The sequence below is a fragment of the Pygoscelis adeliae genome, unplaced genomic scaffold (assembly GCF_000699105.1).
Source record: "Pygoscelis adeliae isolate BGI_AS28 unplaced genomic scaffold, ASM69910v1 Scaffold66, whole genome shotgun sequence".
Lineage (NCBI taxonomy): Eukaryota > Metazoa > Chordata > Aves > Sphenisciformes > Spheniscidae > Pygoscelis > Pygoscelis adeliae.
Window position 1 is genome coordinate 11,613,360 of NW_008825167.1, and position 11,973 is coordinate 11,625,332.

The following is an 11,973-nucleotide window of genomic DNA, read 5'->3' on the forward strand; positions in this document are numbered from 1 at the left end:
GATGTGCCCAACCAACCTGATGCTTTAAGAAAATCTGTTTTTCCTTCATTAAGATGACCTGGTATTTGATGATAAAGTGTCTGATAAAGAGCTAATAGGAAGTCTAGAGGAGATTAGCAGAGAAAATATTACCTGAATAAGATGACTAACCAGAAGCAATGTTTCTGTGTTGAAAACTGTTGGGCTGAAGAGAGGTTAATAGTGGAATTACTTTTTGCATTCCCCAAAATAAGAACAGTACTAAACAAGATGAGTTTTAAAATCAATCCCAGAGTAAGATGCATCGGTAAAATTTACTGATGAGGGAATGCTGAGAGGAAGGAGGGGGAGGAGCATGACACGTTACAGCAAGTGCTGATTGACTCTGGGGTCTGGAGTTGTGGGGAGAAGAAAGAAATTCAGCAGTAGAATATGTATTTAGAGACCGAAACAAAGAATAAGCTTGAAACTAATCAATGAAAATGGTGGAAGAAAAGATATTTCCAGCTGAGTTACAAAGTAACTGACACCAGTGAATGCCTTTCTAGTCATCTGCATTGGAAAAGGATGGATACAAACTGGAGGAAATGCAAAGGAAAGTTATGGGTTAGGCAACTTCAGAACTATCTTGTAAGCAGAAACTAAAAGCTTGGGGTCGTTTGTCCAGGGCTACAGAAGTTAGAGGGAGATAGGATTATTGACAGTAAACTCAAACACACATGCAGGGAAGCAGAGCTTTTAAGGGAAAGGACTGTTTTGAAGCAAGAAATTGGTAATCCGTAAACCTGGAAATTTGAAGGTTCTTATTCATAATAAGAGCAATAGGTTTCTAATAAAGCCATTCAGTTGGAATAGGGAGATGTTTTATTACCTTTAGGCTGGAGCTTGATAACTTTGTAAAGAGTGTATGGTGTGCCTCTGATAACCCCAGAATAATTGCAGGTTGATGACAGTGGAGATATCTTCAAAATTTATATTTGTATAGTCAGGGATATTTTGTGTGTGCAGAAGATTAAGCATTGTACAAAAAAAAAGTATTTCTTTTTATAAAATTCACATTCCCTGTTATGCTAGTGAGATCTTCTTTTTTGTAAAAATTGTTTAATTTTGTTGATATGGTAATGACAAATTGAATTCAAAACTATGCCAGTAGTACACGGTAAAGAAAAGGCAAAAGAGAAATAGCAGCAGTGCAGGATTGCAGAAGATGCTGTTAGAATTTGAGGGAAAGTAGAACAAGAAGTCTCACTTCTGATGCAAATCTTGGGAACTAAGAGCTTGATGCGAGTATGGGCATAATGGTGTCATTCTAAATTCATGAAAATAGCTTTACAAATGAAGGAGAGGCAAAGTGGGGTCAGTGCAATTCAAACACATGATGACAATTTTAGCCTAAATAGAATGCTCTTTGTGACTAGATGAATTAATTACTGTAAGACAGTGTTCTTGCTTGTCATTCTGATTCTTTCTGCTTGTTAATCACTCCTAAATTGTAGCTATTGCAGTAATATTAAGATTTATTACTTACAAAGTTTTGTTAATCTCATTCCTAGTTTAGTGTTTGTTCACATATTAATGTAAATGTTTTGAAATGTGTTTCTTATTTTACATTTCTACTCTTTGTCCTCTGTAGTACTTTCTTTCTGCCTATTAAGTATTATTGTTCTACTGAAACACAGTATGGCTGTTCTAAATGTTTTGCTTTCATAGTCAAGCTTAATTTACCTATTCGGCAAATTTCATGACATACCAAGTCTGAGCTGAGAAGGAGATTAGTATACAAAAAATAAGTTCCAGTGGCAATGAGAAGGACCGTCTGTAGAATGGTTTAGCTTATTCTTTGTGCCTCGTTGATCTTGTAGTGATTTCAGTATTTCCCTTCTTATTGCTTATGACGGTGCTAACACACTTTAGGAAACTTTAGATCTATTGGAGATACTAACAGAACTCTGTTTGCTATGAATGGGATGAAATTCCCCATCCTGTTAATCACATGGAAAACTTTAAACATGAAAACTGGGAAAATTCTTACCCAATACGATGAGTTGTAGTAAAAATGAAACAGAGCAAATAATGATAGGGAAATGTATGCGTATTTATTTGCACAAGGAAACACTTATTTTTAGTTGTACAAATCACTGCAGTCTTACTAAGTACATTTTTTTCCTCTTACTTTTTTCAAAGAGCTGCGGATCTTTTGAAAAAAGTAATTGGGGGAATTAATCTTCTATTTATCCAAACTATTCTGTGTTCTTTCTCTGTGGTTTTTTTGTTTGTTTAATTACAAGGAACATTTGCATGAAAATAGGATTTTAAGACTTGAACGGCTTCTGATGCTTTTTCCCAGATACATGGAGTAAACCACATTTATTGTATTTGTAAACTAAAACAATTATAGTTTTGTAAAATTCCTTGCATGCATTTTTACACTGAATTATTAATGAAAGTTTGAGAATATGCTTTAGAAAGGTGCCCTCTGCCTCCCCCTTGAAAATATATACCGCTAACGTATATAATTCTCCCCTCTCCTCTTCCCCGCCATCATGTCTCCTTCAAGACCTGCCAAGGAAGTCATATTGGTAGTCATCTCATTTCTGTGGCCAATTAAACTCAATTTCTGTAGTTCCTTCATTCTCTAAGATAAGCAGCGTCTTATGCTACAACAAATCTTTTAAGTCAGACTAAAGTTTGCAAAAGTTCTTTCAGATTTTTAGGAGTTTTTTCATCTTTTCAAAGGACCTTTGTAAAGACTTTTAATAAAATCAAGTGGATTTATAGCAAAATGTATCCACAGTGAAGTGGAAATCCAGAAGTAGAAATTTGGTAGGGATGTATGCTCTGGCAAAACTTACTAATGATTATCAGATGATAGAGATACTGCTTTAGTTTAGGCACAAACTGGTCACTGTTATGGCAAAAACAGAAAGGAGAGGGACCTCTCCTTGCTCTACATGTTCTAATAACTGAACTTGAATATTTGTATCATGTCTCATCAGCAAAATGTTTAAAACTTTCTTGCATGATCTTCTAAAATGAAGTCATTGTCTAAAATGTACATTATCTAAACTGGCAATCCAGAACCTAATGTTTTGTGTTATTATGATCATGTTTAATATTGTAGTTATATTTAATATTTAGTGTTTAGTTTATGCTTTTTGGATAGAAGACGTGTTTTAACTACTTTTCTCTGAATTGTACCTTCTTACAACAGATCGTTTTTTAGATGATTTTTATGCATTGACTGCTTGCAAAATGTGAAAATACTACTACAAAAGAGTAAATTTTATGATTCTTTTTAGTTACAGAATAAATAATTTTACAAATTCATGTTTGAAGTGTGGAATACTGAACTTCAAACATAAAACTAATCCGTTATCTGACTGAAGTTTAATTACGATTTCTATTAATTTAGATTTCTCATATTGGAAAGCTGAAGGATTTTCTTCTGCAACACAGAAAAGATTACATTAATGCTTACAGGTAAGTGTGCGTTTATCTAAATAAATAGATTTATTTATTTTCAGATTTATAAAGTGAACTGCTTAAAAATCTATAGGCATAACAACTAAAAACAAAACGTAGATTGCTTATTAATTGGCTTACAGTAAGCTACTTAAGATGAAGAATAGTGCTGTCACAAGAATAAAATGATCCTAAATAAAATGAGACTCAGAATTTCAAGATGATTTCTGGCTCTTAGGAATGAGTTCTGAAACAAAACAAAACCTGGCAGTCCCAAGTCCAACACCTTTTAAGGACCTGCAGAGTAGGTTTCTGAAGGGTTCCTCAGACAGCAGAATACTGGATTCAATGATCCAGGTTTTCCCTTTCACTCTGTGACACTAAACCTACCTGTTATCATGAAGTATACAGTCAGTAGCATCAGCAGGTCCAGGAGGAGAATGATGCCAACTCTTCAGACTTCAGACTCAAATGTGAATTCCAGATGAAGGGCACCACTGAGAACACAGTGTCAGGGGACAGCAGCACAGGATTTGCTTTTCTGTGACAAAAACTGTACGCTTCAGTTATGGTAGTTATTATTGTGTGGAGAAAGTTTTAATATATCCAAATGAAACAGTGTAGGTAAGCTTTCCCTTTTATAGGATCTTCTGAAACTTCACAATTTCCTGTGTTGTATTTCTCCAGTCCCTCAACATAACTGCAGTATTGCATGGGGTGAGTCAGCCCTGTCTGCATTCCGATTCTGCCACAACCCTGACTAAAGCTAAGCTGTTGCTGCATTCAAGGTAGAGAAAATGCAGTCTAAAGTCATCTTGGGTTGAAGACACTGAGTCCCAAGTCAATTTAATACCTTTCTCCAAAAGGCTTCACAGGTACCCGATAGGAGCGTTATTCTGACAGGTATCCATCCCCCAGGAGAAGACAATAGGAACAGATGAGCCATCTGCTATTCCTTAGGCTCGGTCCATACTGGAGAAACAGGCTTTCCGAGAAACAACTTCTAGGCCTGAAAGGGTCTGTTACAGTAATAGCAGTACTATACAATCAGTGGTATCAAAATGTGTCCCTAAGTAAGGTGCCAGAAGACTTCAGGCACCTTTTTTTGTCTCCCTGAGATTTTAAAAGCAGTATTTTGTTGTTTCAAAAATGAAACAAAAAAAATGAAGATTTTGGCATGTTTCATAAGTGTAAGGCCATGAGAGCTATTCATAGTCAGTGCTGGTGAAAATGAATCTCGGGGGTGTGGGTGTCAATTCTGTGAGCAAGGCGTATGAGGAACTGCTTTTCCAAGCAGCAAGCAGAAGTAGCGTACAGCTCCATGTTATGACTAGCTCTCTGCTTTTCAATTCCTGTTGGAATAGGTCATGACCATCACTAGGTGGAGCTACCAATTTAATACTGAAATAACTATTTTTACTGTGTGAAAACTTCATGTGAATGCATAAGCTGAGAAACTGCAAATAATTGCAGTAGGAGCAAACAAGTCAGTAGCAGTTACATTTTGGGTACTATCTGTATTTTATTAACAGTAGTGTGCATAAAATTTGAAGTGATAAGAGGAGTAAAAATTTGTCCAAGCTATTTTGGTTTCTAAAAGTTTTTTTTTAATATTCTTCTTGTAAACTCTCTTTTACCCAGTTATCATGGTGATTTTCACCCCCATGCACCTCAGGTATTAACTAAGGAGAGGAAAAAAGAAGTGTCATTTCCTCCAAATCTCATCTGTGATTGCAGTAGATCCTGTCCTTAATGGTCAAAAAAATAGATAGTACTGTCAAATTCCATACTACATTGCTTATGCTGTTCTACTTTGTGGATGCAAAGATGATCATAGAATCCATGCTGTCATAGAATCTTACAATCTTAGCAAATGCCTCACTCATTCAAGACAGCAGTTTTAATAACTTTTCAATACTTAAGCTATGGGGAAAAATTTTAAACAATTTAATGCTAAAAGGCTGTGCTGGAATTTATGTAAGAGATTTAATTTTGTTAATGAAATTTGACTGCTCTGTATTTTGTCAATCCTGCTACTTGTTTTTCAGCTATAGCATGATGTGTTGGTGAAATTTGGCTTTTGAGTTACCAAGTTGAATTATGGTATGCCTTGTAAAACTTCTTCATAATGTGTTACATCCAGGTCCCTGATTGCTTCTTTGACCTTACTTTTGCAGACTATAAATTCTTTATTAATAGAGTCTTTATTTTTGGCGTACATAAAATGTCCTGCTACGGAGAAGATTTTTAGCAATGTGGAAGACAACTGGAAGAAGGGTTAATTGAAACTAAGTCCCTGACCCATTTTATCAAACTTTAAATATTTAACTGAAATACCTAAATTGAGTCCAAAAAGCTCAGGAATTAGTAATTGCTTATTCACCTTCTTTCTTCTTGATTTGACTGTTCGCTATAAAAGATGTGAATGGCAAAACACATGAAACTAGTGACACAGTGATCTAAGCTTACTGACTTACAAGCAATTGCCCCTTTATCCTCTCCTATTTATCAGGATTCATTTACTTTCTCTTACACCTTGGTTTTCAGCTTTCTGTGATAAGGAACTTTTCTGGTTTTGTCTTCTTGCCTGTTTTACCCTGTCTACCGTGATTCTCTCCTCTGGATAGAACTTCTGAGAGCTCTAGCAGTACCAGAGATGTGGTATCGTCTTCTTCTGACAGCATGAGTTACAATGGAAAGAAACTTGAAACTGGCCTGTTAGAAAACTCTGATTTACAGAGGGGCACATGTAGAAGCTTCTTCAAACTTCTCTCCAAATGCATGGTTATTTCTTGTTATTGTTTGGCTTAAAAATTCGGAGTTGTATTAGTCTTAAAATCTATGGCAAGAATAGTGAAAACTTGGGCTTTCTCTGCGACACACATTTTAAGGAAAAATAATAAATAATGAAAATACTGAATGAGTAGCAAAGACTATGAGTGACTCATGTTATTCTTCCTAATAGCTACTAAGGGAAGGACAAATAACTATATGTACCATTGCTTTTATTTAACATTAGAGCCTTGTCTTAAAAATAACTTAATTTTAATTATTTTCTTGTTAGCTTCAGATACACATTTCAAACCTAACAAAGCCCTTTGGGTATCGTACTCATGGTCAGTGAACACATTCAATGGCAGAGTATTTTATAAGAAATGTGTAGCTAAATCATGAGACATTGCATCATCACTGTTCCTGCTAATAGTAGCTGTCTCTGAGCTGTCGCTTGTGATGTTGTTAACTGCAGTCTCTCTCCAAGAATCTTTGGAAAGAAGTGAAACTCAACAAGCAAGAAATGCTTTAGGACATCTCAGAGTATTTGAAAATTAATTAGTTTCCATTGGAAAATGCTCTGACAATACTTAAAAACAGCAGTGGTGAACAGTAGTTGGCTATTTGTTCATATCTGGTTTATGGTTTATCTCAAGGACTTCTTCACCAGCTTTTTCAAGTAGGCTTATTAAGCTTCAGAGTGGTGTTTAGAAAGCACACATGGGGTGTAGTCCTTGAGGCAATGTATAAGAAAATAACCAAGGACTTTTCCTTAAAACAGAACTGATTAACTTTTTTTTAAGTTTATTTGATAATCACAAAAGTAATTTTCAATTGATGAGTAAATATGGTAAACACCAGACATGCATATATTAGAAAATTATCCCTGCTAAATTGTGATTTTAAGGACTTCCCAGCAACATTGCATTTGGCTAATGCATAGGTTTAGTGAGTTAGTGGTGAACAGTACTTTTTTTAAAAAAAAAAAAGCCCCTTCCTGACTCTATAAAGTCCAAGTATCAGATTCTTATTCTTCTCTCGTGAGTGATAATGCTGATGAGACTTCATTGACTTTAGTGGAATAATTTCTCATTTATGTTGCCGTAACAGAAAAATGAATAGTACCTTTCCTTTTTTCAGTTCCGTAGAGAATTAGCTGTAAGGGTAGGTGGCTATTTCTTTCATCTCTCTTTGGTCATAAACTGTTTCCATCAGAACAAGTTGATCACTGTTCCTGGAAAGGAGAAGGCAGGGACTCTTGGTTCCTGAAGATGTTAACAAGATGTGGGTGCTTTTTTATTTTTGCTTATTAAGCAAACTGTGATCATTCCTTTCAGATGAGGATTGTTACTTACCTTCCCATTTTTAGTGTATGACTGGTATACATTCTATATATTCTTCCTCTCAGTCCATTTGCTATAATGCATTCCTACATTGCTTTCTACACTGTGCCGTGTCAGATCCTATCTTCAGTCTTTGGTAAATTGTCTAATGTTTTGTCTGTGAACAACTTGTGCCTTTGCTTTTCGTCATCAGCTCCTTCATGTTTTTGATCATTGAACCACCAAGGTAGTTTGTATGGTTGAGTTATAGTTCGAGGAACTAGCTGTAGTGCCCCAACACTTGGGAATTTGAAATGGTCCTCTTGGGATTCCTCCGCAGCCTCCAGTTTCTCTGAAGGATCTTTCAAGGTTTAGACAGTTTAAAGACCAGTAGTTATTCCTACTGTTTTAATCAGACATTGGAAAGGAATTGAGACAATTCTAGATTTTGACCACAAAACACCTCATACCTAAAAGGAAAATCTGTGAGAGAAGAGCTTTCCATCTGGGATTATTAGACATCTAATTTATTGTCTTTTGCAACTGCAGAGATACTTATGTAGTTCATCAGTGTAGCGTAGATTGGTTCTGAGTAGAAATGATTTTTCCCATGGGAAAGGCTGGATGGGTGGCTTCTGATGTGTCTTCATTAAATGCTTCTGTGGTCCTTTTGTACAGTTAAGTGTTTGAACATTTCATATGTTGTTAATTGCAAATAATATACTTCGAAAAAATTCTTAACAAATTATCTTTCTGTCTTAAAAATAATGTTGGTGCCCAGTAATTATGCCTCTTGCCCTAGCATTTATCTACCTAGTAAAGCTGAAAAAAAAAAAAAGCAGCAATAAATCAGTTACATGTTTGCCACCTAATAGAAAATCATCGAATGCTTACCCTATGTTTTGTGGAGAGCATTCCCTTGGCTTAACCAATAAAAGAAAAGAAGTAGGCATTAAAGGACTCTAAAAATAGTGTCTTACTGGCTTCCATACAATGCCGGACTGCTTTCTTGTTTTGACTTAATCGTGTTTTTACAAGAAGCAAGGCTTTGTTTGTTGTACTAGGATAGTAAAACATGTAGATGATCTGTAAGGACTTTCTTCAAGGAGGAGTATATAGTATTTTCCTGTTCTCCAGGGAATTATTTTCAAATTATTTCACTTCTTTTTTGATTGTACTAAGTTCATATATCACATTTTAGAAATAGTAATTCTTCATAGCAGCATTCTGGAATTTCTCAGCAATATTTTACAAAACTGAAAATACTAATTCAGGTATGCCTGTACTGCCTGTTATAGTAGTTGAAGCTTCCCCACAGACTTTTTAAAACTTTTTTTTTTTTTTTAATATGTTGTTGTGGAATGTTTTGTCATTTGAGTAGACAAGTTTTTACCTTGGATTTGTCGGACAGCATTTGGACGGAAAAAGGCAGTAAATTAAAATGCACAAAGCGTAATAAATAATGTTTAAATTTGGTAGTTAAAGAACAAATAAAATAATTTAAAACATACTAGATGCCTGTCCTGGTTTCAGCAGGGATAGAGTTAATTTCCTTCCTAGTAGCTGGTACAGGGCTGTGTTTTGGATTTAGGATGAGAACAATGTTGATAACACACCGATGTTTTAGTTGTTGCTAGGTAATGCTTACACTAGCCAAAGACTTTTTAGTTTTCCATGCTCTACCGACTGAGAAGGCTGGAGGTGCACAAGAAGCTGGGAGGGGGCACAGCCAAACTGGCCAAAGAAACATTCCATACCATGTGACGTCATGCTCAGTACCTAAACTGGGGAAAGCTGGCCGGGGGGGGGCCACTGCTCGGGGACTGGCTGGGCATCGGTCCGCGGGTGGTGAGCAATTGTACTGTGCATCACTTGCTTTGTGTAGTATTATTATTATCATCATATTATTATTATCATTTTATTTCAATTATTAAACTGTTTTTCTCTCAACCCATGAGTTTTTCTCACTTGTGCTTTTCCAATTCTCTCCCCCATCCCACCAGGGAGGGGGGGAGTGAGTGAGCGGCTGCGTGGTGCTTAGCTGCCAACTGAGGTTAAACCACGACAATGCCCAAAGGGAATAAATTTTTAAATGTCTGCTGTATTTACAACTAAGGTTATACATACATGTGCATATACCTACACAGTTATGTGTGTGGGGGGAGCACTTATGTATATATTTGCAAGGCAATATCTGCAGGTGGTCAATTGGGCATCTCTGCTAAAACAGTACATATCGGTATTTTAGAACTGGTTTATTTCAGCTTATTGCTTCTCTCTCTCTTTTTTAAATATGTTGTTGGAGGAAAATCAAGTTTTTCTGCTTGATTTGGTGTTTTTATTGAATCAGTAAGCAGAAAATGTTTTATGCACCAGCAGAAAGAGTTACTAATTCCAAAAGCTGGTGTAATGCCTCCATCAGCTCTGGTTCCTCGTGCTTTGCCAGCAAAATAGGATCATAGAAATGATAGGCTGGAAGGAGCATGGCTGACACATTCAAAAAGAGAATGACTAGGTCATTCCACCACTGTGTTTTGCTTGCTTTCAAATATTTCTTTCAGTGGAGATTCCGTATCCTCCCTCTGTTTTTTCCTGTTTCCTTATCCATGCTACTAGAATTTTTTTTTTTTACACTAACTTATCTTGGTTTCTCCTCAGTCTTTTCTAGAATCAACAGTTACAGTATATTTGGTTTTTCATACGTGCTCTCTTCGACCTTTGATCGTACTTTGTCCTCTCTTTTGGACACTGTCCCAGTTGGTGTTGCAGTGAGGTGCTGAAATGGAACAAAACTCCAGCTGAGGCTTTGCCCAAAGCTAAGGATAGCAGAAAGATTATCTTTCATTCATAATGGATTATACTGCACTTATGCATCCTATTGTAATGATGACTTTTTATGCAACAACATGTTGTTGTGATGTTTGGTTTATGATCCATTGTGATCCCAGATGACTTTCTGAAGAACTGTTCTCTAATCAGTTGTTCCCCATTCTCTGTGGGTTCAGATAATTGTCCCTGCTGCAACAAAGAGCCTCTGACCATTCCTTATTCAAATTCTTCATGTCATTTCTCCAAGTTGGCAGTATTGTTTTGAATTGAAGTCTTGTTCTCTTGATACAGTTTTAATTCACTTAGCTTTATGCCTCTGCAAATTTAATAAGTGTATACTCCATTCTACTGTCTGAGCTGTTAATGTCGGATCCAGGTCAAACCCCTGTGGAACACAACTCAGTGTGTCCTTCTGTTTTGGTATATAACTACTTCAAGTTCAGCTTTTCAAACAGTTTCACATCCATGTGGTGCTTGTTTCTTCCAACTCATTTATTCGCTGGTAGCATATGAGAATGTCACGTGAGATGGTAACAAAAGCCACAGTAAAGAGAAGATAGATAGCAATGATTGCTTTTCATCCATCCATAAGACCTGTTACTGCATCCCAGAAGTAAATTACACTGCGTATGACTTATTCTTGATACATCTTGGCTACTGGTTATCTTCTTGTTCTTTCCTAAATGCTTAAAAATGGTTTGATTATTTCTTCCTATATTTTCCTAGGCTGTGTGGTCTGTAAGTCCTCTGTGGTTTTTTTTTTCTTCCTTAACTGTATTTTTTAAAGATAGTTGCTACACTTCATCTTTTCATCGACCTAGCACTCACTTATTCTCCCCTAGTTCTTGGCAGTGAGGATCTCTCTCTCATTTGATGCATTTCCTATTTTAGGTGTTTCTCGTAGTAGTATTTGCAGAGTAATCTCTTGTTGTCATTGGCATCCCTTGCCAGTTGTGTCTCATCCTGCATTTGACCCTTTTCTGGTTGTGTCCCTACATGCTGTGTTCCTTTAGACTTGTCAATAGCAATCAGACCTAATTTGCACTTTCTGTATTCTGCTTTTTGTGCTTGAGCTCAGTGAAGAGCTCATGAAGGAGCTAAGTTGATCTCCTACTGCATTGCCTATTCTTCCCTTTCATCAAGGGCAGAATTGCAAGTTATCATAATGTCATTTCTATATGAAAACTACTAGTTCACCTCAATTATTTTCTGTCCCGTTTTAGGTTTTCCTTTTCAATGCCATTTAACCTACTAATTTTTCTAGACTATTGAAGTCTGCCTACTTGATGGCCACTGTCTTTATCTTACTCTTCACCCACCTTCTTAAAAATCACAAATGACCCGAGTTGCCTTCCAGCCCAAGTTTCTCATGAAGATTTCTCCTATTGATTAGGATAAAAATCTAGAAGAATTTGTTTTCTCCCTTTCTCCCTTCTTTATCTGCATGCATTAGCCAGTGTGTGTCTTGGCTGATTCTTCTGATTGCTTCTGAAAAACCTGGTTCGTTTGACCTTTCTTGATTTAGTGGTGTATCACTATGCTATGATACTGCCACTACACTTCTGAGCAAGTATTTGCATCTCTGACATACAGGACACAGCTGGATTTT

At 36.3% G+C, this 11,973-nt stretch overlaps 1 protein-coding gene across 1 annotated transcript in view; it reads left to right on the forward strand.

Annotated features, from left to right (window-relative positions):
- The first annotated feature begins 2,522 nt into the window (after nt 1-2,522).
- Nucleotides 2,523-11,973, forward strand: part of STX18 (syntaxin 18) — a 32,948-nt gene continuing 23,497 nt past the window's right edge. Inside the window, exons 1-2 of the mRNA XM_009328895.1 lie at nt 2,523-2,558; nt 3,392-3,459. Of these exons, the coding sequence (XP_009327170.1) occupies nt 2,523-2,558; nt 3,392-3,459 (104 nt within the window). The remainder of the gene's footprint in view (nt 2,559-3,391; nt 3,460-11,973) is intronic.